Source organism: Panthera onca, chromosome E2 (genome assembly GCF_046562875.1).
Source record: "Panthera onca isolate mPanOnc1 chromosome E2, mPanOnc1 haplotype 2, whole genome shotgun sequence".
Taxonomy (NCBI): Eukaryota; Metazoa; Chordata; class Mammalia; order Carnivora; family Felidae; genus Panthera; species Panthera onca.
This window is the reverse complement of record NC_138353.1, coordinates 60,233,276-60,259,883: the sequence shown is the minus strand read 5'-3', so window position 1 is coordinate 60,259,883 and position 26,608 is coordinate 60,233,276. Positions and strand designations below refer to the sequence as shown.

The 26,608-nt window shown below is 55.0% G+C and overlaps 1 protein-coding gene across 2 annotated transcripts in view; it reads right to left on the bottom strand.

The window, feature by feature from the left end:
* The window catches only part of ZC3H18 (zinc finger CCCH-type containing 18), a 59,367-nt gene that overhangs the window by 18,987 nt on the left and 13,772 nt on the right, over window positions 1–26,608 (bottom strand). Inside the window, exons 3-9 of one of the 2 annotated variants that reach the window (XM_081791352.1) lie at window positions 22,254–22,338; window positions 21,496–21,567; window positions 10,797–10,945; window positions 10,381–10,473; window positions 9,502–9,659; window positions 4,484–4,601; window positions 3,325–3,593 (exon numbers count right to left, since the gene is read on the bottom strand). In XM_081791352.1, coding sequence (XP_081647478.1) covers window positions 3,325–3,593; window positions 4,484–4,601; window positions 9,502–9,659; window positions 10,381–10,473; window positions 10,797–10,945; window positions 21,496–21,567; window positions 22,254–22,338 — 944 coding nt within the window. The remainder of the gene's footprint in view (window positions 1–3,324; window positions 3,594–4,483; window positions 4,602–9,501; window positions 9,660–10,380; window positions 10,474–10,796; window positions 10,946–21,495; window positions 21,568–22,253; window positions 22,339–26,608) is intronic. The other variant, XM_081791353.1, reaches the window with a different exon arrangement.

The following is a 26,608-nucleotide window of genomic DNA, read 5'->3' as shown; positions in this document are numbered from 1 at the left end:
ATCTATTCCGCGTTCACGGATCGCAAGGATGCAGAAGAAATGTCCACACCACCCAAAGCCAAGTACAGACTGGAATCCCTATCAAAACTCCAAGGGCAGTGTTCACCAGGAATAGAAAAAACAACTGTATGGAACCACAAAAGACCCCAAATAGCCAAAGCAATCTCGAACAAGAACAAAGCTGGATCAAGAATCTCGCTTCCTGATTTCGAACTGTATCAAAAAGCTTTAGTAACCAAAACTGTATGGTATTGGCATAACAACAGACACGTATCAGGGCCCCTGGCTGGCTCAGACGGCGGAGTGTGCAATCGGGGTCGTGAGTTCAAGCCCCACGATGGGCACAGAGACCACTTAAGGCAGACAAACAAACAAACAGCAGACACAGATCAATGGGACAGGACGGAGAGCCCAGAAGTCAATCCATGCATATATGGTCAATTACAACAAAGGAGGTAAGAAGACACAAAGGAGAAAAGATGGTCTCTTCAATAAACCATGCTGGAAAAACCGGACAGCCACATACAGAAAGAAGCGGACCCCTGTCTTACACTGCACACAAAAATAATTCCAAATGGATCAAAGACGCGAAGTCCAGAAGCTTCCAGTTGGAAACACGACAATAAAGCTCCTCGATGCGAGCCTCACCCACACCACGGGCAACAAGACCAAATATAAACAGTGGGACCACACCGGCTGAAAAGCTTCCACAAAGCAAAGTAAATCATCAACAAAGTGAAAGGACAGCCTACAAGAGCGCGAAAAAAATACTCGCAAGCCATTTATCAGGTGAGGGATTAATATCCAAAATACGTAAAGAACTCCTACAACTCAATGGCAAAGACCAAAGAATCCAATTTAAAAATGGGCAACTGCCTGACCAGACATTCTCCAAAAGAAGACAGCCAGATGGCCAACAGGAACGTGAGAAGGCGCTCAACATCACTCATCACCAGGCGACTGCAAATCAAACCCAAAATGAGGGATCACGTCCCACCTCTTAAAAGGCCGTCGTCAAAAACACCACTGGTAACAAGCGTCAGTGAGGGTGGGGAAGGGGACCCCTCGTGCACTGTCGGTGGGAATGCAAACGGGCGCGGCCGCTGTGGAAAACAGTACGGAGGGTCCTCAAAAAACCGAACCCAGAACCACCACGTGATCCGGCAACCACTTCTGGGTAAACATCCAAACGAAACGCAAACAGAAGAGACGTCCACACGCCCGCGTTCACCGCAGCTCCCTTCTCGAAGGGAGGACGCGCAAACCAGCTGAGCGTCCGCTGGCAGATGAAGAAGGTGTGGAGGAGCCATACCATGGACGGTGATCCAGCCGCGAGAAAGAGGGACATCCTGCCATTTGTGAGAACGTGGACGGACCCTGAGAAACTACGCTCGGTGAAGTCAGGCAAAAAAAGACTTCTTACTGTATATTCCTAACTCACACGGAGAATCGAAAAGAGCCAAACATCTAGAAACAGACAGGAGAAGGGCGTGGAGGAAACGGCAAGATGTTGGTCACGTGGTACAAATTTCCAGTCGTGAGACGAGTCGGTGCCGGGGATCTAGGGTACCGCGGTGGGCCCGCGGTTGAAATACCGTATCGTGTACCCGTGTACCTGAGATGCGAGACAGTTCTGGGATGTTCTCACCACACACGTGAGGGAATTATGTGAAACAATATTGCTGTTAACCAACTTCACTGTGGCAACAATTCTGCAGCATGTGCACGGTACCCGGTCGTCACATTGTATACTTTAAGCGTATACAATGTTACATGTCAACTATAGTTCAGTAAAACTGGAAAAAATATAAAATACAAGGCTCCCGCTAAAAAAATAAAATAAAATAAATTAAGAAAAAGGCTGATGTCATCAAGAAAGCAAAACCACCAACTGCACAACGGGGGAGCACACGTGCAAGTCAGGTGTCTGACAAGGGGTCTGTACCTAGAACGTGAGGAACTCCTACAACTCAATAAGACGGCCTAATTAAAAGATGGGCAAAAAATCTGGATAGACGTTTCTCCCAAGAGCATATACCAAGAAGCACATGAAAAGAGGCCCAGCGTTTTCATGACTAAAATGGCTTTCAATGACTAAAGAGGTCATTAGTTACCAGGAAACGTAAACCAAGCTGCGATGAGCTACCGTTTCACACCCAGTGGATGGCTGCGATAAAAAAAAAATGGGCAAAAGCAGATAATGTGGAGACAAGTAGAACACTCACACGTTTCCGATGGGAACGTACCATGCTGCAGCCACTCTGGAAGATTCCAGAAACTCCCCAGAAGGCTGAACACAGCTATCACGTGACCCAGCAACTGCACTCCTAGGCGTATACTCGAGGGAAATGAAAACCACTTCTGCAAAAACGCTTGCACACGATGCTCGTGTTCATGACAGACAAAGGGAGAAACGACGGAAAGGTGCACTGACAGGACAGGACGGGTAAACGCAATGTTGTCCGTGTTCCCCACAACGGCATCGTCTTCGGCCGCAGAGGCACGGACACGGCCACCCTGCGGATGTGCTTCAGAGATCACGCTGGGCGGAAGGAGCCAGTCACAAGAGACCGCACGCTCTGTGTCCAGAATAAGCACACCCGTGTCTGCCAGGAGCCGGGGGGCGTTTGGGGATAACGAGGGGTGACTGTTGATGGGCATGAGGTTTCTTTTTGGGGCACAAAGGGCCTTAAAGTTGTGGCGGGGCCACCGTTCTGAATATTCTGCAAGCTTACAATATTCTGTACACTTTAAACACGGGCACTGCGGGGTGTGTGGATTGCCTCCCGTTAGGCTGTCAACACAGACACAGACAAAGCCCCCTCCAGCTCCGGGATCTTCTCCTGAGGACCACGTGTCCGCCCTGGTCCTCAAACACGCACGCGCGGACCCTGAACCGGAAGGGCACGTCCTCACTGCCCGCCCGGCCACCACCCCGGCAGCTCCCGCGACCGGCACAAAACCACAGCCACCACCCGGAAGACGGAGGACGAGCGAGGGGGAGGCCGGCCGTCCACGGCGAGGGGCTCGAGGTCCGGCGCTCCGGCCGCCGGAGCCACCTCCCTGGCGCCGTGCCAAAGCGGCGCGACCGGGAATTCAGAGCTTTCGCGACACAGGGTGGTGACGGGGTGCGCTGGGGTGCGATCCCGCCGGGACACGCACGTTCCGGGACGGGCCGGCACCCACTCACCCCGACACACCGACCTTTCTCCAGCGAGGATTCTGGGGCTGTGGCCGGCGGGCGCGCCCCCTCCTCTCCGGGGACCCCACGGGGGGTGGGGTGGGGGGGGCAGGCCTCCCAGAGCCCAGGGGCCCACGACCTACCTGGGCGGCTGCGGGGAGCGGGGCTTCGGCTTCTCCTTCTCCTTCTCGCGCTCCTTCTCGCGGTCGCGGTCTCGGTGCTGGCGGTCCTTCTCGTCGCGCTTGGCTCGCTCTCTCTCCCACTCCTCCTTCCTCCGCTGCCGCTCCTTGTCGCGCTCCCGCTCCCGCTCGCGCTCGCGCTCCCGCTGCCGGCGCTCCCGCTCGCGGTCCCGTTCGCGCTCCCGCTCGCGCTCCCGCTGCCGGTTCTCGCGCTCGCGCTCGCGCTCCCGGTCCTGAAGCCAAAGATACGCGCTGGGCGGCGGCCGGCAGAACGCGGGCGGCGGGGAGGCCGCGGGGGCCACCTCCCGCGCCGGCTCTGTTCCCCAGGTCGTCCTCCAGGCACCGCTACCCGGTCCGCCAGTCGCCGGGGCCGCCCCCCACCCCCCTTCCAGGGGCGGGGACAGCGCGGGGCACGGCCCCTGCTTTCCGAGGCACAGGCCCTCGAGCGCCTTCCGGAACTATCCCTCAGGTCTCCTCCATCCATCTGCTCTAGTGTTCAAAGTTAAAACGGGACAAAGCCCAAATCACAGCACGGACACGGGTTTCGGGTTTCAAGTGGCCTGTGAGGTAACGAAGTGCGCCCCTGCCCTGCCACTGGCTGCAGCCTCGGGCGTGGTGGGGGACAGAGGCGGTGGAAAGCAGCTCCAACAAGTCACTTCGACCTTCAGGGAGACCCTGCCTGGCAGGCCGCACCTGTACCCCCACAGCCCGGGCCCACCCTCCAGGCCAGCAAGGCACAGCTGGGGGCGGGGGGGGGGGGCGGTCACTAAAGTGGGTGAGGACATGGGTGAGGGCAGCACAGTTATAAATGGTACCGCTAGGGAACCTGAAGGAGTAAACACTCAGGAGGGCAGAACACAGTCCCATGCAGAGCTGTATCAATAATCCAGTCGGCAAACCCAGTTTTTAACAAGCCCAGAGCAAGGGCACAGATCAACTAAAGGAAACCACCACCAATTCAACCTGTGGATCCGAACTGCTTCTCCACGAACAGGCAGTCGGGACGTGAAACTGGTACGCTCTGCCCATGCTACTAAAACCGCATCAAGTCCCACAGATGAAAACGAGGGTAATCTTAAGAAACGGACCAGCGCAGGGAGACGTGCACGACCGTCACACTCACCCGGTAATTGTGGTACGGCTCTGTCTCCGTGTACTGCACCCGGAAGTTCTCGTACTGCCCGCCACGCCAGAAGCGCTCGATTTCATAGTCGTAGTACGGATCTGCATAAGGCTCCAGTCTGCAAAATGAGCGAGTACGAGGCAAATCTTATCACTTACGAATATTAAGGCAAAAATATTACACAAAACGTTAGCAAACAGAATCCGACACCACATGAAGAAAATAAAATACGCTATGACTCAGTGGGATTTATTCCAGGAATCTGAGGATGAGTCAGAAGGAGGAAATTCGTGAATACGCCACACATAATGGCAGACCTGAAGAGAAGAACCACAGAGGATCGCACCTACGATGACAAACACCGCAGGGAGCTGGAGACAACACTTCCTGACGAGACTTAACTCACACACATACGTTGGAACGCGAGCCAACCTCTTACTAATGGGAACAGGGGCATTTCTGTAAGACCGGGCAAAGGCAAGGCGGCCACGGCCTCCATGGCCATCCACCGGCGTGGCAGAAGCTGGCTGCTGCCATCAGACGAATGAAGCCGCGGAGGCTGGGCGAGGAGGAAAAGGACCCACGCCCGCAAATGAAATGGCACCAGACCTGGAACCTGAGTCCCGGTAAAGCCGATCCAGGCAGCCAGAGGGCCCAGTGAAGCATGAGACCGACGCCTCCACGCACACAGATGACCACTCCGGACAAGGAGCAGAGAAACCCTCTTTTACAGCAGCAAGAAAGAAGAAACACCGTGGAACAAACTGCGTTTAACCAGAACTGAGCAGAACCTATCTGACAAAAGCTTTAATGCGCTCCTCAAGGACAAAGAGGACATGTGAACACACGAGACCATGTTTCTGGTCTTCAGCCAGGACTGGAGGCTGCCCAGAAGTCAGCTCTCTCCATCAATTTGCAAATGGAGGGCAATCCCAGTAAAAACACCGGTGGGCTTCCATATGGAGCTCGACAACTGGTCCCCGAATGCACAGGCAGGCAGAGATGTGCAAGCCCAGCCAAGAAAGCCACACCCTGAGACAACACCACACTGCAGGCCTGCCTTTCTCACGAAGAAACAAATGGTCCAGGGACAGACCCCCGCACGTAGGATAAAGGAGCCTCCTGAGGGGCCAAGGCAGACTTGTACTCAATGGGGAAGGGACAGCCACTGACCGTGGGGAGGAAGGTAAGGAGATCCCACCTTAGCCACTGACCCAGAGGACCTGCCCTGGGGGTGCCCTGGACCCTGACGCAAGTCCGGCAACAGGCATTCTTTCAGGGATTACCTGGCTCCAGACCGACTCCCCCCTGTGAGTAAGCTGGTGGGGGAAACCAACGTGCCCACAACCTGAAGAGGCTGCCAGGCCGAGCTTCTGGGTCGCCCGATGGCCTCCAGCGGGCTGCCTTCTGGGAGGTGTCTGCCCCACCTGGGCCAGGACCCTGGCAGACTGACTCACCCGAGGCCGGGTCTGCTGGAGGACACAGCTCTCTTTCACTCCAAGTGGCCAGACATCTTCCAAAGCGCGTAAGTGCCCACCACTCAGGTCGCGTGTAAGACAGCAGTCAGCAGCTGCGGAGGCCTGTCGCGGCCCAGCCCGCTGCTCGACAGCAAGAGAGAACGTGGCCCCCCCAGGCCCCAGCACCATTCCCGGCCAACCCAGGCCCTGGGAGAAACACCTTCCCAAACGGATGTGAGGGTGCGTGCTCTCTCAAAGGAGGGCCGTGCCGACAAATTCGTTTCTGGAAAACCTGGTAAACAACGTGTAACGGCCTCTCTCCCATGGGACGGCCTGGAGTCTTAGGACACCGCCACCAGGGTCCCCACGTGAAGGAACGGTCAGGGCGCCTTGGTGGGCTCAGTGCATGTTCTTGCATACAGCGCACCCCAGCCTCCTGCGCAGAGATGACATCAAAGTCACGGGACTTGAACTCGTGGCCCTGAGGTCAGGAGTCGCACTCGCACTGACTGAGCTGGCTGGGAACCCCAGGGTGACATTTCTTTCTTTTTTTTAATCATTTTTTTGTTTTTCAGGGGGGAAGAGAGGCAGAGAGAGAGGGAGACACAGACCCTGAAGCAGGCTCCAGGCTCTGAGCTGTCAGCACAGAGCCCGACGTGGGGCTCGAACCCAGGAACGGTGAGATCACGACCTGAGCCGCAGTTGGACACGTAACCAACTGAGACCCCCAACGCCCCACCCCCCAGGGTGACATCTTTTTTTTTTTTAAATATTTATTTATTTTTGAGAGACAGAGGGAGACAGAGTATGACCAGGGGAGGGGCAGAGAGAGAGGGAGACACAGAATCTGAAACAGGCTCCAGGCTCTGAGCTGTCAGCACAGAGCCCGACGCGGGGCTCGAACTCACGGACCGCGAGATCATGACCTGAGCCGAAGTCGGACACTTAACCGACTGAGCCACCCAGGCGCCCCCAGGGTGACATTTCTTAATACCTTGTGCGCATGAGGTCCCACAAGGTGGTTGGCATCTGAAAAGCACTACCTTTACTAAGTGATCCTGCTAAACAAGTTAATTCCCAAAAAGGCATAAAGAAAACACCGGTTTGCCTGTGCTTCCTACTATCTCAGGCTACTTCCTCAGGAGCTCCTGAGCGGGCACCCTTCCCCACTGGTTCCACAACAGAGCACCCAGCTGCACGCTGCCAGAGCCTGACCACACGGCCCCTGACGTCAGGTGGGGGCCCGGGCCCCCGAACTGAAGTCCACGGCTCTCAGACCTCAGTGGGTGGGCACGAGGATCGCCCAGAAGGCTTGTTAGTTAGCCAGCGGGGCCCCACCTTCCCTGGACACCCTGGCCGGCCGCTGGTGGTGCTGCCGGTCCAGGGGCGCACCTGGTACTCCGCCCTCACGCCCTTCCCCACCTTCCCTCTTCCCCACCTTCCCTCACCCGGCGCATAGGCCTGCCGCGTCGCCGGGTGGAGAGCACCTGGGCACAGAGCTTGTTGTGCCCCGGGGTCCCGGGCAGGGAACACCAGCACGGCTGGTGGTTCTGAGTTTTACATCAATGGCCCTGAACTGCTTTTAAGCTGTCCGCTTGGTATCTGAGCCCCCCACACCCTCTGCCGAGAGCACCCTGTTCTCCCGACTGCCCCGCGCGAGGCTGGCCCACGACAGGTGCCGCAGGGGCTGGCCGGGCCCGGGGGCGGAAGGGTCTCTCTGTCCTGGCCTCTGCCCGTCGCCGCCCGCAGGACTCTGGCACCCCGGCCTCCTCGCCCACCACAGGGGAGCTGGCACAGCCGGCCAGCGCTCCCCTCCTCAGCGGCCTGAGTCCCAGCCCGGCCTCCAGCTTCTCGATGTGAACTTCCAACTGTCCTCGCCGCCCCCCCCCCCCCCCCCCCCGCCGCTTCACTACAGCTGCCACTGCCTTCTGTTTGCACAGTCTTTACATGAAATGAAAATAGCCAGGGGGTCTCCTGTGTTTACCGGACCCTGACTGACAGGGCAGAGGTGCCTTCTCACCCATACTCGCCGCAGGGGCCCTGTTGCCAGAGGCCCTGCCTGATGAGGTCCGGTGGGGCCCGGCACAGGGGTGTCACAGAAGCCCCCAGTTAATTCTAGGGCAGTGACGTTGAAAAACCAAATGTGAGTGAAAACTTGGCTCCGAGGCCCGTCCTCAGAGGCTTTAGAGGCGCAAGGTCCCGCACCACGGACCCTCCGCAGAGGGAGCGCGGCATCTGCCGGCACCACACGCGGGGCAGGCCCAGGGCACAGCGCCGGTTCGGTCGAGGCCCATGTGCACCCTGCAGGGCCGCACTCGCCGGCCGGCTCCCCTGCGGGCACACGCTCCAGGCCCCCGCTCCAGCAGCGGCCGGGAGGCCGAGTGTCGAGGTTCGGAGCCTCTTCGCCCAGCGTTCACAGAGAGCACACCCTCTGTGCCGGTCACCCCGGCCCCTGGGACTGTCCGCCTGCCCCTTGAGCCCGGCGGGACGGGAGCCTCACCTGCGCTTTCCCCAAGAAAAGTGCGAGGCCTCAGGACCCGAAGGGAGCCGTGGGAGCTGGCAGACAGGGTCCCCGACTGCCACGCTCCCGTCCGGGATCTGACAGGCCTCCACACCCAGAATCAGAAAACACACAAGTCCGAACCACGGCTTTAAATCTCTACGCTGCAAACTCTGAGCTGTCCCCTGACACAAGCGTGGAGCACAGGGCCTCCCCCTGTCCTTTTCTGCAGGCAGAGAGCTGGGGGCACGGTGCATGATGCGGGACACGAGCCTCGAGCTTCGAGTAGCAGGCTGGCTGGCGAACCCTGAAAGGCAAGCCCCGTCCGCGAACCCCTTCTCTGCGCCCACCACCACTGCCACCGCGGCCAGACCCCAGCGAGCACGCTCTCCCACGGCAGGTGTGACCGAGCGGAGCGCTGCTATGACGCTGCCTGGGCGCCAGAGCCGGCTCCGATCGCGGTGACCCGAGCCCACGCTGCGGTGGCTGCTCAGAAGAGAGCTGCCTGCGTCTGCCCCTCCAAGGGGAGCACGACAAAGCCGACCGTCCCCCGGGAAGAGGTGTGGGGGGATGTTGTGAGAGCCCCGAAGCCTTTCAACCGCACGCACTTCTCTACCAGACCAGTAACAGGACGTGTCGGAGAAGGAACAAGGCCATTTACGACGAAAAGCGTCACACCTGCCGAGTTCCTGGACTCTGGTGACAATTTCATGGGTCTTCCTGGCCGCTGGGAGACCGGGAGGAGGGTGGGAAGAGGCAGACCGCTGGGGCTCCAGGGGTTCGGAGCACAGCTCTAGAAACGCAGAGCTCAGAGGAAGCCACACAGAGGTGAGCCCTCCCCGGGCACCCGGCCCTGCCAGAGCCGGGGCATTTCCTTCACGGCGCAGAAAACCCAGGAAAGCCCCTGCAGAGCTTCTGACACCATCTCGGGAAGGCCATTCCGAGCCGAGGACGGGGAGAGGGAGGCACGGCACCCCGAGGCCTGAGGGAAGAGCGCGAGGCTCCCACGGCTGGGGACAGCTTCACTGTCCCTCAGAAGGGAAGGAGGGATGGGTCCTTACGCTGTCTCTCGGACATCCCTCGTGATGCGGTAATTCCAATCCCGGAAAACTTCGTTTTCCTTGTCAAACTCCCGTTCGTCTTCGCCGATGGTCACCGTAAACCTTTTCTCTTCAAAATCGGGCTCCTGTTCTTTTCGAATGGTTGCTTTTTTTAAAACCTACCGTCGTAAGAAGGAAGAAGTCAACGCTAGTCGCTGTCAGGAAAGGCGGACCCACAGCGCCCCAGCCAGGGCAGCGGGAGCGGCCGAGGGACTCCAGGCCCAGGCACACCATCTCTGCACCAGCAGGACGGGCCCGCCAGGCGGTGCCACGGAGCTGTCTCACCTTCTGGAAAGGAGTAACAGAGCCGGCCACCTCCTGAGCCAGGGAGCCCCAGATACTCGCTCGTGATGGGGCCCAAGCATGGAGAGAAAGTGGTTCCAGGGCTGGTGGGGGGGGGGGGGGGGCGGGCTCCGTGCTGAGCCAGGCAGGGGAATGGTTTCGTTTTATCCTGTCACCTCACTGGAGAGAAAGTGAAGTGAGGGCCTGGAAAGCAAGTCTGGTGGCGACAGATCACAAGCCTGACGGCCAGGGCCACGGGACAGCCTGGAGGGAGGGCGCGGGCAGGCACAGTGGCCGTCTCGGGAAGGGACGGGCCTGCACACGCACAGGCCACGGCTCCAGGAGGCCGGGGGCCGCAGCACCAGCTGCGGTGCGGTGTGACGCCACCCGAGCCCCGGGAAGACAGCGCGCCTGGGCCTCGGACAGACCAACGGAGCTCTCTTAACTCTTAGGAAACCGCTCCCTCACTTCAAGGACTTCACTGAGTTTCCAGTCACTGTCTCTGAATCAAAGCAACGCTACTCGTGCTCAAGAATTTTCCTCAGGCCCTCTAGTTACCTCCTTCGCGTGCCGGAGTCCTCGTTCCCAGGCACTCTCCGTGGGGGGCTCTGGAGGGGGTGGAGGCAAAATTTCATCAACTACGGGCCCACCCTATTAAGAAACAAGAAGGGAAAAGTTGAGAAAGCAAGCCAAACTTCAAAATCTATAAAGAGACGGGAGCAAGAACACCAGCTAGAAGGTTATCGGCCGCACGCCCCTGGCACTCCAAGCCTCAGTGTGGCCCCTGACCTGCTGCCCTGAGCCTAGGGTTGCCTCCTCACAGAGACACGGAAGCATCTGGAAGGCGACCCAGTGACCGTGACGTCACAGAAGTGCCTTTTACACAAGGTGTACCGATGGGTTGTAAGCAGAAGGTTCGGAGAGCTTAGCTGTCCCATCCGTTAGCAATGAAAGAAAGAGAGGCGTTCACGCACCCAGGGGTTGGCAGGCATCAGCGGGTGAGGTCCAAGAGGTGGGGCACCATTAGGCGGGAAAGGTTCGGCTTTGGTGATTAAGGAATAGTTGCCCTTGTCGTTGACTCCGGGGTGTATAAACCTACAGTTCATTCCCCACGTGCAGTTCCCTGTGGAGACAAAAGCCAGGTCAGAAAGGGGAGCCAATCGGAGCACACGAGGTCAGCTTCCTGCCCGCTTTGCCCACAGCAGCTCCAGGAGCGGCAGCTTCACCGGGGGCCCGTGCGGTGCCAAGGGCGCCCTCGCCACCCCACAGGCTGTGCGAACCCGAGTCCGAATGGGCCCGGAGTCAGGCAGCGGTGGTGGCGGGGTCGGGCTCAGAGTTGGGCTGCCTGGGCTCACCCTTCACGCCTGAACCGAGCACGGCAAAGACCCCCCACCCCGTGCCTCCACCTTCACACACACACACACACGCACGCACGCGCGTGGTTCCTGGCAGGCAGGCCTGGACCGGGCCCCGGGCTAAGGAGCTTCCTGAGAGCAGCACTTCCTGAGTGTTCCCGAAAGGGACTGAGGTTATGCGGTGGAGGAAACGTGGCCCCTGTTCCTAAGTGACTGTGTGAGTAGTTCATTTCCCCCTAAAAATAGAGAAAGTCCAAGAGCTTCCCAATCACAGGTGGCCCTGGGTTTCCTGCTTGGACGACACTGCACCCCCAGAAAGGCTCAGAGGTATGCAAGGAGGACCCTGATTTATTCTGACTCAAAAAACCACGCATACTGAAACAGCCATCACGGAGAAGCATCGAAGGATGCTTCCAGAATTCTGCCAGTCAGTCTCCGGGTGTCTGTACCAGCTCGGGACGTCTGCGTTTCTCCCACCAAAGCCTCCCACATACCATTTCAGGACATTTCTGGACTTAAAAAATGTATTAAAGAGAAAACACACAGACAACCCTAATAATCTGGGTGCTTATAAAAAATATCTTTTAGAATTACTTGGTGACAGAACACCAAGATCATTCAAGGAAACTGCCTGATTTTCCAGAGCAGAAGGCAAGAAGCCGACGTTTCAATTTAACCAGTAAGTGAATCACTTTTTAAAATATTAATTTTGGGGGGCGCCTGGCTGGCTCAGTCAGTGGAGCATGCAACTCTTGATCTCAGGGTCATGAGTTCGAGCCCCATGTTGGGTATAAAGAGGATGTTGAAAAATTAAAAAAGTAAAATAAAAATGTAATTTTTTGAACAGGTAGTATCTACACAAGCTCAAAAATAAATATAGCATACAGTATCTAAATGATTTAAAAATGTTTTCAACAGTTTAACACGTAGTTAAAATTTAAACCATCTTTCAATATATATTCACTTTTTAAAAAATGTTTACTTATTTTGAGAGAGAGAGAGAGAGAGAGAGAGAGAGAGAGAGAGAGAGAGAGGGAGAGGGAGAGAATCCCAGGCAGGGTTCCACACTGTCAGCACAGAGCGGGACATGGGGCTCGATCCCACAGACTGTGAGATCATGACCTGAGCGGAACTCAAGAATCAGATGCTTAACTGACTGAGCCGCCCAGGCGCCCCCCCTGTATATTCACTCCTAAATGTGATACTCCATTTAAATGTTTCTGTTGACAAAACATAGTTTTCCTCGTATAAATTACAGAGAACTAGTTGTTTGATATTCAGAAAAAAGCTAAATTTACCTTTTAAACATCATGAATATTTTAACTTGCATTAAAACTTAACTAACGTATTGATCTGAGTTAAATGCGAAATAAAGTATGCTTAAAATTACTTCTCTGGAAATGTGAAAATGACTTTTAAAATTGTTTTTTAAAATATTTTTGAGAGAGACGAGCGAGCATGTGTGAGCAAACATGAGTGGGGGGAGGGGCAGAGAGAGGGGGACAGAGGGTCTGAAGCAGGCTCTGCACTGAGAGCACAGAGCCCGAGGTGGATCTTGAACTCACGAACCTCGAGACCATGACATGAGCCGAAGTCAGACGTTTAACCGGCCGAGCCGCCCGGGCTGCCCATTTAAAATTCTTAATTTTTTTTTAATGTTTACTTTTATTTTTGAGAGAGACAGAGACAGAATGCGAGTGGGTTAGGGGCAGAGAAAGGGGGAGACACAGGATCGGAAGCAGGCTCCAGGCTCCGAGCTGTCAGCACACAGCCCGACATGGGGCTTCAACTCACGAACTGTGAGATCGTGACCTGAGCCGAAGTCGGACGCTCAACCGACTGAGCCAGCCACCCAGGCACCCCTAAAATTCACACAGAAGTCAGAGTTTGGGAAATATCATACTACAGGGGGCTCAAAATCCCAGAGTCTCAGAGAGGTTTAAAGAAAACAGACTATGTAGTCCTGTATCTAAATAAAGAATTCCAAATGCTATCAAGTTCTCTGCCTTTTAAGCCTGTGAGAACTCACACGGCATTCCTCGCCGCCGTGTAGTTAGACTAGCGGATAACACAGGGTTTTCCTGCAGAAACTTTCCGAGCGCAGAAAAGTATCGATATAGGTGCCAGCTTTTCTATGACTTTTTAAACCTAAAATATGTAACTGGGTGGTGGAGAAATAGGTTTGTTAATCTGGGTTTTTTTTTCTTCCTTTCTTTCTTTTTTTTTGTATTTAAAGTATTTCCAAAAGAAAATCAAGAACGTCTCCCCTGAGCCTACTGACAAAACAGACCTTTCACTACGGCCACAGGCAGGGGGAGAAAAGAGGGAGGAGACATCAGACGGGAGCACGAGGGACAAGAGCAGCAGCGGGTGGCCCCCCGGGTCTCCGGCAGGTGACAGGAGCCCGTCCTCCTGGACCCTCTGCTCCGGGGCGGGCGGAGACCCTTGCCGGCCACCAGAGGCGAAGAGAAGGCTGCTCCGGGCGGAGACAGGGGAGGCCTACCCGCACCACCGGGACGGGTGCCCACGGAGGGTGGTGTGGGTCGGCACACCCACGGAAGAGGGCGGCAGAAGCTGTGTGCTCCCGCTGGCCTTTGTACTCTAAGATTCTATCTTCAAGTCGCCTCTACACCCAACATGGGACTCGAACGCAAAACCCCAAGATCAAGAGTCGCACGCTCCACCGACAGAGCCAACCACTCACTAGCCTTTTTAAGAGTGAATTTTTGTGTAGAAAAAAGCCTGGAACGAAGCACCCCCAATTGTCGGATGGTAGAAAGACTTCTATCTTTTACCGTCCTGACTCTGTCAGTATACAACGCTTTCGTAATTTAAGAAAGTATTTTGTAGGGGCGAGCCCCCAAGAGACTCCGCACGGGTGGCGTGGCACCTGCCTGGGACTCTCTCTCTACCCTTCTCCCACTTGTGCTCTCTCAAAATAAAGAAATGAACTTAAAAAAAAAACCCAGCATTTTGTTTAGGCGAAAATATTCTCTAGAAACTGGAAGAATAAATCTTGTTTTAAAACCCCACAGCCTTCTACTTCTAAAAGAAACTTCACAAACAGAATTCGTGTGGACTGTGACTCTGACTGGACGAATACACGGGCTGACAATTGTGGGAGGACCCTGGCCAGAAGTAAACAAGGAAAGTGGAAGCCGGGTCACGGCGTCAGGACGAGGGCGTGAGTTTCTTCACGATGGTTTACACAGGGCTTTGAAGGCACAGACGACGTTTTAGTTCTTAACTGAAAAGCAAATGTATGAAATCAAAGTAACGTATACACAAAACATATGCAAACGCTCTGAAAGTTAGCGCCACCTCCAGGCCTCCAGGGCCTCCTACCAGAGCCAGTCACCAGTTTACTGGGGGAGGACCAACCAACCAATCAATCCACGGTGTAGCCGTCCCCACTTTTTCCTGGTCATTTATACACTTGGTGTTGAGCCTTGCTTTTTTTTCCCCCGAATAACAGATCTACAAAGAAGGAACCTGCGTGTTCAATCCCACCAAACCCACGATCGGCGAAACAGACACAAATCTGCAGAAATCAAAGAAACTAAACCCCGAGACGAGAGGAAACCAGAGCCACGTCTCCCAGGCCAGGGCCCTGCTGGCCACAACCACACACCCGACCACTTCTCCCGCAGTGTGAAACGTCCAAAGACAGCATCGTGTCTGTGGGCACATGTGTGAGCGTGTATGTGTGGTGGGCCCAGAAACACAAGCAGATTTTTCAATTTCTGACTGTCAGTCTGACCGGTGTCAGTACAAGGCAGTGCTGGTATCATTTCTAGAGGCCGCACTCACTGTATCTGCAAAGTGTCCTGCTACTTTGTTATTTCTGAGTAAGACAGCGGCCTTAGTCACTGGTCCCATTTCCTGTTAGCCTGAATAACTCAGAATAGAAAATAAACACAGGGATCACAAGGACAGAGAAGTTTAAAGTGCTTCATGGTTTTAAAAAAATGCCACTGAAAGGGGTGCCTGGGTGGCTCGGTCAGTTGAGAGTCCAACTTCGGCTCAGGTCATGATCTCGCAGTTCGCGGGTTCGAGCCCCACATCGGGCTCTGTGCTGACAGCTCGGAGCCTGGAGCCTGCTTCGGGTTTGTGTCTCCCCCTCTCTCTGCCCCTCCCCTGCTTGCGCTCCCTCTCTCTCAAGAATACACATTAAACAAAAAGTTTTTAAAAATTACCACTGAAAGGAGGACAAAATATGCAAACATCTAATAACATGAAGGACAAACCCAAGGCCTACAAACGTGTATTCTAACGGGCATGGAGTCCAACAAACCATTGCGTGCAAGCTTTTAACGACAGAACACAAAGAACTCGGGAGGACTTTCCCCTCTTATTTCACACACACCCGGTCACCTCCAGCGGTATTCTGGGATATTTTGGCTCTCCTGAGGAATGCTTTCCTTCCGGTAACTGAAGTAACTGACCTACTCTCTGGGCTGCTGCTTCTTAAATAACGTAGATTTGAAACCAGTGGTTCTTGGACTTACGGATCTTAGGGCCTCAGAGAGTCACAGATGGGTTTCATCCATTGGCATTTACTATAGAAATTAAAACTGAAAAAAATGTAAAAACCTAATATATGGCAAGTGTCACCTATGTTAACAATACGTTCACAGAGATGCGTTATAAAAAATAACTCTGGGGCGCCTGGGTGGCTCAGTCGGTTGAGCGTCCGACTTCAGCTCAGGTCATGATCTCATACTCTGTGAGTTTGAGCCCCGCGTCAGGCTCTGTGCTGACAGCTCAGAGCTTGAAGCCTGCTTCAGATTCTGTGTCTCCCCCTCTCTCTGCCCCTCCCCTGCTCATGCTCTGTCTCTGTCTTAAAAATAAATAAAAAAAAATTAAAAAAAAAAAACCTCTATTTCAAAAACACTGCTATGAGCGTTATTTTTCTTTCTGCAAACCTCTTTTTTATGTTTGTTTATTTTGAGAGAGAGAGAGAGAGAGAGAGACAGGGGAAGGGAGGGAGGAAGGGACGGAAGAGGGGTGGAGGGAAGGGAGACAGAGGATCCCCAACAGGCTTCATGCCGTCAGCATACAGTCCGACTCAGGGCGCCGACTCCGAGCCGTGAGATCCCAACGGGAGCCGAAATCGAGAGTCGGAAGCCTGACCGACGGAGCCTCTCTGGCACCCTCCTTTTCGCAGACCGCTTGAATCCTGCCATTAAACGGAAGGCAGCCTGTCCCCCGTCGGCTTCTGCGTTCACCCTGCCATGCGGTGTCGCTGCGGCTGGAGCAGGCGAAGAAAACGCAGCCCCGGGGGGCGATGCAGCCGGATGAGGGAGGGGACTCAGCAGGCTTCGAAGAGACCCTCGCGCCCTCGACACTACACCGACCCGGTCCGGCGAAGGCTTCTCGCCGCCAGCCGCCGGGCGGGGGTCCGTCACCCTCTCGCCGAGCACCTCCAACTGTTCTGCTCGCGCCCACCGGTCTATCTCGACCCGTGAGCGGACCTTCTGCCCAGACGGGAGTCGGTGACATCACGCGACGGTCGCTAAACGCCGCGGCTGGAGGTTCGGGCTCTCCCAAACTCTGATCTCCGCTCGAGAGCCCGGGAGCCCAAACCTCATCATTAGCGACGGACGTCGCCAGCCGCTGTCTGTCAGCCGCTGTCCGGGGAGCGGCAGGCTCTGCTCATTTCCGGGCCACCGTGGCCGGTCCCCGCGGGGACGCCGGCTGGCCCAGCCCACGGCGCGAACCTCGCGCCCTCCCTGGGGATGACGTCCGCACCTCACTGCGGCAGAGGGGCTCCGTGAGTACTTCCCAGATCGTCTCGCCGAATGTGCGAAAGACCAGCGCTGCGGGCCGCGGGTCTTCCGGGGTGATGGAGACGTTCCCGGACTGGACTGTGTGACAGCCACACAACTTGGTAAATTAAAAAAAAAAAAAATCACTGAATTGCATGCTTAGAACAGGCAAACTTTCTGGCACGGAAATTAAGGTGTTTTTTTTCTTTTGTTTTTTTAAAGACCTGTACTTGAGCGTAAAAGAATTCTCACTGCTCTATCACAGACACCATTAAATGAAATTGCTATTGTCCCTCCGAGTCCACGGGGCCGGCACCTGCCTGCTCGTAATCTCAGCATCACAAAAGTCGTTTTCACCTGGAAGAGAGTCTGAAGAAATGCTAGGGGTTCACAGGCCGCAGTTTAAGACCTGCTGCTTTAAACAGAACGGAGAGGGGCGCCTGGGTGGCTCGGTCGGTGGGGCGTCCGACTTCGGCCCGGGTCACGATCTCGCAGTCCGTGGCTTCGAGCCCCGCGTCGGGCTCTGTGCCGACAGCTGGGAGCCTGGAGCCTGCTTCGGATTCGCTGTCTCCCTCTCTCTCTGCCCCTCCCCGGCTCATGCTCTGTCTCACTCTCTCAAGAATAACATTAAAAAAAAAAAAATTTAAACATAAAGGAGAATGCAGAGATTCCAAAGTGGGCAACAGACACCTCTCCCAGGAGGGGATCCTCCTTGAACGGCCAATAAGCACACGAAGAGATGCTCACGTCACCCGGGACCGTGGGAATGGAAATCAGAAGCACACCCACTGGGATTCTCTCTCTCAAAAAGTCAGAAAACATCAAGCGTAGGGGAGGAGGACGTGGCTGCCGGGAGCCCAACGTGGCGGGGCTGCCCCGAAACACAGCGGGGAGGCGCCTCAAGGAACGGAAAGTAAAGCCACCGCACGACCCAGCAAGCCTGCCGTACACACCCCCAGAATCTCCAAGCGGGGTCTCGAAGAAACATCTGCATCGTTCACAGCAGCCGGACGGTGAAAGATCCCCGGTCCGCTGTCAGACGAGTAGGTGCACGCGCAGCGGAGGACGAACCGCGGGAAGAAAGGAGAGTCTGACACGCGCTAAAACACAGGGGGGCCTCGAGGACGCTGCCACGTGAGGTGAGACAGTCACATAAAGACAACTATCGCACCGTTCTAGTGATGTGGGGCACCGGGAGGAGTCGCGTTCACAGACGGCAGGAGGGTGGTCGCCAGGGCTGGGGGAGGGAGGAATGGGAGGTTATCGTTTCATGGCTACAGAGCTTCCCTCGTACAAGATGAAGAATTTCAGAGATGATGGAGGCGATGGCCCCGATGTGAATGTACTCGACACCACAGAACCCTACACTTAAAAAGAGTTACGATGGGGGGGCCCCTGGGGGGCTCTGTCGGCTGAGCGTCCGACTTCGCCTCAGGTCATGATCTCACGGTTCACGAGTTCGAGCCCCGTATCGGGCTCTGTGCTGACAGCTTGGAGCCTGGGGCCTGCTTCCGATTCCGTGTCTCCCTCTCTCTGCCCCTCCCCCACTCAGGCTCTGTCTCTGTCTCTCTCAAAAAAAAAATTTAAAAAGTTTAAATAGTTACAGGGGCGCCTGGGTGGTTCAGTCAGTTGAGCATCCGACTTCAGCTCAGCTCGTGATCTCATACTCTGTGAGTTCGAGCTCCGCATCGGGCTCCGTGCTGACAGCTCACAGCCTGGAGCCCGCTTCAGATTCTGTGCCTCCCCCCTCTCTGCCCCTCCCCTGCTCATGCTTTGTCTCAAAAAAAAAAAAAAAAAAAAAAAAAAAAAAGAATAAAAATAAGAATAAAAATAAAAATAAAAATAAATAGCTACAATGGTAAATTTCACATGAGGTGCATTTTCTCAAATTGTGGGGGGCGGGGGGAGGGGGGCAGGGAAGAAAGGGAGAGGGAGAAAGAACAGGAAGGAGCAGAGACCCGGAGGCCTGTCCCACAGAATGGGCTTGGCGCTATTGATCGCTGGCCCAGTCAGAAACCCAACGTAGGACATGGTTTCAAGAAAATGTTATTTCCATCACTGTAGGGGGAGCTTCCCATCTCGATGACTTAACACAAACACACCAGAGGTAGAAACCTATCGTAAACAAAGTACTGGTGCTTAAAGATGTTTCAACCTATATTCCTGTGTCTTCTTGCCAATGGTCACAGATATCAATGTACCCATTTGGGCAATGAATGATTAATCCGGGGGTATCTTTTAAGAGCACTATAACTAACAAACTTTTCAGGAAGAAACCTCACATTAAGATATAACTTGCATGCCGTGTAATGTCCCAATCTAAAGCGAACAATTTCGCGGGTTTTAGCACATACGTGCAAGGTTGTCCAACCATCATCCTAGAAGGAAACCCTGCGCTCATTAGCCATCGCCCCCACTGCCCGTAGCCACTCCCCCTCCCTCCAGGCTCCTCAGTGTAGACAACGGCTAATCCAGTTCCCGCCTCCGTGGATTATCCTGGACAGTTTGCACACGAGGAGGCCTTTCGTGTCTGGCATCTTTCGCTCGGCATGACGTCCTCACGGTTCATCCGTGCCGTGGTCCCACTACTCCACTCTTCCTGTGGCCGAGTAATATTCCACCGTCAGACGGACCACGCTGTCTGACCATTTATGAGCTGACAGACACGGGCGCTGTGTGCGCTCGTGGGCCGTTTCGAACACTGCCATTACGACCATTTGCGCACAAGTTTTTGGGTGGACGTACGTTTTCATCTCTCTCGGGTGGAGATCTAGAAGCAGAATCGACGGGGTCACGGATGGTCCTACACGCTCGTGTCCTCAGGAGGCGCCAGACTGTCTTCCAGCAGGTGCACCAGGTCACGTCCCCACCAGCAGGGTGTGAAGGTCCCCTTTCTCCCCATCTTCGTCAAAAGCGACAAACGCTGTTTTATTTTTAAAGTGACTCCTCCTGCTCCTGAAGGGAACTTACACGATTTGTCTCAATGGAACACCAAGCTTATACAATTGCAGGTAAGCAAAAACATTTTCACCCAAAAACTTGCTCAAAAAAAAAGCGAGAGATGTTTTTCGGCACGCCCAAAGAATCAACCGTTTCTTCCTACGCTGTATCCCATTTCTCCGCAGTCACTCAACAATCCAGGGGGAAAGGTAAATGTATACTCAAAAACCGAGGCTGAGACAAGTTACTGACTCTGCCCAGCCAAGTTGCCGAGAAGGCCGGGTGCCACTAGCCTCAGATTTCTCTGCAGAGAGCCCTGCCGCTGGCCTTGGGCTCTGAAACCCAAGCCGAGCATTCTGGAGGGACCTCCCTCCCACTGACATGTGGCCCTGGAGTCATCTGCGGAGACGGTGCCCTGTGCGTGCCACGAGGTACCTCCGAGGATGCTCATCCGCGGTCCCAACACGGGACCCGCTCCGTCGGTCTGTGTGCTTCTGTCGCTAAACTCCGGAAACGACCTCAGGGCTGGGACCCCCGGGAGCACCTGGACCGGAGCCTCCGCGGCGCGGACGGACAGTGCCGCCTCCTGACGTGGAAGCCCGCGGCTAGTCCCGACGGGCCGGGCCGGCCAGGCTTCTGAACGATTCCACAGCGGTGCCAACCGGAAATGACTGCGTTCGCATCTACGTATGTGCGTAAGTGCACCTCCCCGTGAGGAGTTTCGGCGGGCTGACACCATTTACTCCCACGTAATTATGGAAAAGAGGTCTTCTGCTCAAAATTTTCTGAAATAGTGATATTTCAAATACTAAAGCTTGTAAAGAACTGTTAAGAATTTACTTTCTAAAACATACCACACAGTCATCTGTGTCCTTAGGGTGACTCTGCTGTCCACGAGACAACCGCCAGCCACCCTCCTGAGGACAGAGCACGTGCTGTGCAAAGGACCCATCACGGGCATGTCTAACTCACGAGTCCAAGTATCTCCACTTGGCAGAAGCAGCACGCACGTGGGGCGCCTGGGGGGCTCAGTCGGTTAAACGGGCTCAGGTCATAATCTCGCGGTTCGTGAGTCTGAGCCCCGAGTGCCGTGCTGGGCTCCGTGCTGACAGTTCAGAGACTGCTTGGGCTTCTCTCTCTGCCCCTCGCTCTGCCCCTCCCCGACCTGCTCGCTCTCTCTCTCTCTCTCTCTCTCTCTCTCTCAAAATCAAGAAACTTAAACAAAACAAAACAAAACTGTGCAGGTAAACGGCACAGGCTAGGAGCCCACACCCCGAGGAGTGAGCCGACCCGGGCCCCAAGCACCCTCTGCGTCACGTCACCCTGGGGGGTCTAGGCAGAGGGTCCTCCGAGGACCAGTCAAGTGCAGAGCCTGTCCTCTCGGCAAGATGGGACTCCACCGTGCCCCTCCTGTCCCACCCCCCACCGCTGCCCCCCGCGATCCGCAAAGGTCCCGGGAGCCTCATCGAGCGCCACTAAGAACTGGGATCCACAACCGCTCTCTGCCCCTCAGAGCCTCCCCCTTCCTTCTGGCTGCACATCAGCATTCTGGATCCAGGAGAAAGAAGTCTGGCCTCCGGAGCAGAGAGGGAAAACCGTATACTCTGTACCTTTAACCTGGCCTCTGAGTGGTATGGAATGTGATATTGGTGGAAGAGGAGTGGACAACGCTGTCCCAACATCTGGAAAAGAAGTACAGGAAGCTCTTGTGAAATTCAGAGCAGACGCGCGGGCCGGGCCAGTGAGCAGGGCGCCCAGGGCCAGCGAGGCTAAGACGAAGACAGACACCTTCCTACCTGTCCGAGGAGAAGGCGGAGTTACAAGGAATAGGCCCAAACTACCGCCGCGTGGCCGCGAGACCCTTACGGACTGGGGTTCTCGCGGCCGTTCCAGGTCACCCATGGTGTTAGTCTGTGACCTGTCACAGCCACGTGGCTTGCACCACTCACCTTCCGGGAGGGAGCGACCTTGCTGCACTCAGAGGCTATCTCTTTGCTATTTGGAAATCCATTCCAAATGAAGGATGTACTTGGATACGTTTAGCAAACAAGCAGCAACTTTCCGTACAGAGGTAGGGCCCCTGGTGCCCGGGGCGTCTGCCTTAGGACAAGGACTACTCATAAACGGCATGGTCACAGCTCTGCTGTCACGGAGGGAGGGCCTGGAGCCACAAAGTGGAAACGGCCAGGCTGGCCCCTCCAAGTCAGTCAAAGGAGGCAAGGACCAGCAAAGGACGGTGCCACCCTGCCACGGTCACGGTCTGGCCCCAAGAACAGCCCTGCACAGGCTTCCGGGCACTGGGCAGGGCTGAGCCACCACCACAGTCCCAGGAAAAGCCAAGACCACACAAGGCCCCACAGACAATTACCTTTCATGAAGAATCGGCAGGTGGGACGCGGCCTCACCTTCCTGTCACTGGGGTCCTTTACTTCGCCCTCCTCCAGATCGTCATCCTGAAACAGAGGACAACGGGACTTAAAAGGCAGTCACCTTAACGAGAGAGGGGAGGTGGAGGGCGTCCACCAACAGGCACGGCTTCCCCAGACCAGAAAGGGTATTTTCACGAGACTGGTGTCTTGGCCACTTGGCAATTCAGGTCAGTTTTCCAAACCTCGATGGGGATACGCCAGAGCTCGTCTACAAGGTCGAGGCGTGACACAAAACACCAAGTAAAAACGCTCCGTGAAGTACGTAATGCTCAGTACAAAGCAGGCTTCTCTGTTTTCCCTCCGGCAGCAATGCTGGGCAGAAAACGGTTACACTTCACACTTTTAGAATTCTGTGCATTTAAATGGTATTTATAAGCCAAAATATTTTGTTCTTAAAACTCAAAACCAACGTCCTCTAATTTAAGAGTCTAGGGGTGGGGAGGAGGGAGGTCAGGCTCAGACCCAGAACCTTGCCTTCTCAGGCCAGAGCTCCTACCTTGGCTGCCAAGCATTGGTGTAATGTGGGAGCTTTACAAACACCAAAGCCTGGGTGGGTTTCACCCCCAGGAATTCCAAAGAACAGCCATGACCTGGACTACTGCTCTGAGCCCTGTCCAGCCTCCGCTATCCCAGGGCCTCGGTCACCACGGACCTGCAGACGCTCCCCTGTGCCCCTCAGTTGAGACGCCATCCCCAGGGGTCACCCCCAGCCCCAAAGCGGGTATGCAGGTGCCCGCCCTGCTGACATCTTTGGTGGGAGGTCCAGGATGGAGCTCCTCACTGCCCTCCCCCCCCCCCCCCCCCCCGTCCTGTCCTAGCCTGTCCTACGCTGGCTGGGCCCGTCCTGCCTGTCCTGGCCTGTCTTAGCCCACTCTACCCTGTCCTGGTGCATCCCAGCCAGTCCTAACCTGTCCTGGCCCGTCCTGGCCCAACCTAGCCAGTCCTACCCTGTCCTGGCCTGTCCTGGCCTGTCCTAGCCCGTCCTAGCCTGTCCGGGACCGACCTAGCCCGTCCTACCCTGTCCTGGCCCATCCTAGCCCGTCCTACCCTGTCCAGGATGCTCTAGGACAGTCAACCCAAGGGGTCACACAGGGCAGGGTATGGGGATCACCAAAGCGTCTCCCCCCTCATCCAAAGTGCCGCCTGGTCTGGGAGCCACTTCCCTACTGGTGCCCCACTCCCTCCCAACTCCCCACGGGCCCTCCTGGCAGTGACCTTTCAGAAGCCAGCCCGCATTCTTCTTCCTTCTCCACCGCCACTAACACGCGGCTCACCTCATTTTCAGAGGGTGGATTCGTTTCCTGCCTCAGGACCTCCCCACCCCGGCTCCTTTCACCACAGGTCCTCACAGCATGGGTCACGGCCGCCACGGTCCCGCCTGACTGAACAGGGGTTCAGACCAGGCAGGACTGTGACACTGGTCCAAGCACAGTGTTGGGCTTATAGCAAATGGTCAGCAAACATTTGTTGAATGAAAAATACTAAGGTCAAACCCTGGATTTAGGATGGCTTATCTTTAAAGCGTAAATATTTGTATAACTTCTGCCTGAAAAATATTTACTTATTAAAAAAGCATTTTATGGGGCACCTGGGTGGCTCAGTGGGTTATGCATCTGACCGTTGATGTTGGCTCGGGCTGCGATCTCACGGTCATGGGATCAAGCCCTGCGTTGGGCTCTGTGCTGACAGTGCAGAGCCTGCTTGGGATTCTCTCTCTCTGCCCCTCCCCCACTCGCTCAAAACAAATAAACGTTAAAAACAATAAAAGTAAAAAAGCATTTTATAGCGAAAAGAACAAATGCCTGAAAGTTATATCCCTTAAGAGCCAACAGAATGATTTCTTTCTTTTAAAAGATTAAATAATTGGGGTGCCTGGGTGGCGCAGTCGGTTAAGCGTCTGACTTCGGCTCAGGTCATGATCTCACAGTTCGTGAGTTGGAGCCCTGCGTCGGGCTCTGGGCTGACAGCTCGGAGCCTGGAGCCTGCTTCCGATTCTGTGTCTCCCTCTCTCTGCCCCTCCCCTGCTCGCGACCTTTCTCTGTCTCTCTCTCTCAAAAATAAATGTTTAAAAAATAAATAAAAGATTAAATAATTTATTCAAGAATCTTTTTTAGATCTCCAGAACATATTCACATTCTAAGTGGAAGTCCATACCCGTTAAGCACCACCTCCCCACGTCCAACCACAGGAGGATTTCCTAGGCCTCAGAGATGTGTCTGCTTCCTGTGGCATCATGGAACACCTCTCTCCTCTGGTCCTTTAGAATCTTTTTTTTTTTTTAAGATAATTCCCCATTTATTTTTGAGGAGGCGGGGCAGAGAAGGGGAGAAAGAAAGGGTATCCCAAGGGGGTTCCACACGGTCAGCACGGAGCCCAACGCGGGGCTTGATCCCACGAAGCACGAACCTCGAGATCACCACCGAGTTGAAATCAAGTCAGATGTTCAACGACTGAGCCCCCTGGTGCCCCGGGCACCTTCTCTTTACAACTGCTCTCACGCCGATGGCTGCTAGACTAACACCTCAGGTGCTATTTGCTCAAATCGAGGGCAGATTCTTCTTTCTCATTAGGAAAACAAAACTCGTCTGAAAGGTTACACCCCATTCAAGTCCTCCTGCTTTATTTGGAAATCAAGGCCCAGGGGTTGAGCTGAGGAGCCCAGGAGGTGGCCCTGCATGGGTCAGGGCTCCCAGTAAGCGCACTGGATCAGATTTAAAGAGGTATTTCTGCAAAGCTGCTACTTTCGATACTTGCCAGAGCAGGGAGGAGACCGGCCCGCCCATCTTAAGACTGGTGAGCGGTCACGTGAGCCGTGTTCTGTGCGGCTGCCAAGAAGGCTCAGGGCTAAGAACGCTCGAACCACACGTAAGGCGCACACGACGCAACGTCGACCCAAAGAACACAAGACAGCATCTACCTACTGGCTGCCGCCGTCTAGTCCCCACACCCACTAGGAAGGAGACAGAGGGCTTCCCTGTCATGTGCTGGACGTATGGTCTCTTCTCTAACTGTAAAACAAACAAGAACGATGAATAGACCACTCAGTGATACAATACCGTGAATTTTTTTCTTTTTTAAGTTTACTTATTTTGAGAGAGAAAGAGTGGGCGAGGGGCAGAGAGAGAGAGAGAGAGAGAGAGAGAGAGAATATCCCAAGCAGGCTCCAAGCTGTCAGCACAGAGCCTGACGTAGGGCCCGAACTCACAAACTGTGAGATCATGACCTGAGCTGAAATCAAGAGCCAGACGCTCAACCAACGGAGCCACCCAGGCACCCCAACAGCTGAAATTTCAACTAACCATTCATTTATTTAGTACGATGGCTTTTCAAGTGATGGTTAATTAAAATGACTTCAACTGTGCAGTCTCATGCAAACACAGGTCAAGAACGACGTCTCTACAGCCAAATCCACACCACTCAGTCGTCTGCGGCTGTCACATCACGTGTGTCTTTCAGACCTCCTGGTCACAGGGCCACAAGCTGACACAGCGGAGAGCAGAGGACAAGGAGAGGCCCTAGGGGTCCGGCCAGAAACAACCTGCTGGGTGCACACCTGGGACACCACCCGTGAGGCTCTCGGCGACCCCCACCCGGGACAGACTAACAGCCCCACGTGGAACTCGGGGTGGGCAAGGTTCTCTGGAGTTTTCAGAACTGAGGGACACCAGGCTGCTCGTGTTTCCTTACCAGTGCCCGCTCAGGGCAACACACACACAGGGCACACTGCACTTTACCGGCGTTACAAAATAGGACTGCGGGGGGAGACTGGACTTGAATCCCGGCAGTGTGACCACGGACACAGGCCCCACTCGAGCCGGACTGTCTGTCCTCCACAGAACAGGCTGCTCCGTGCCAGGCGCTGCGCTCACGGTGCTCCGTGTGGTGCCTCACAGAAAACCTGAGCAGTGAGCGCTCAAGAGTGGTCATGATTTTAGCGGAAAACTACCTCGGAGGCGATATGCCAAATATGACCATATACGGGCTGCCTGGGGGGCCCAGAGGGGTAAGTATGCGACTTCGGCGCAGGTCATGATCTCTGGTTCATGAGCCCGAGCCCCACGTCGGGCTCTGTGCTGACAGCTGGGAGCCCGGAGCCTGCTTTGGATTCTGTGTCTCCTCCTCTCTCTGCCCCTCCCCTGCTTGTACTCTCTCTCTCAAAAATAAACATTAAAAAAATTAAAAAAAAAAGACTTTCATCTAAGAAAAAGAATAAACATCAAAAAAACCCCTGACCGTGTAGACAACGGTAGCATAGTTTGACATCTCCGTGCAGGTCTTTATCTTGCTTTAATAA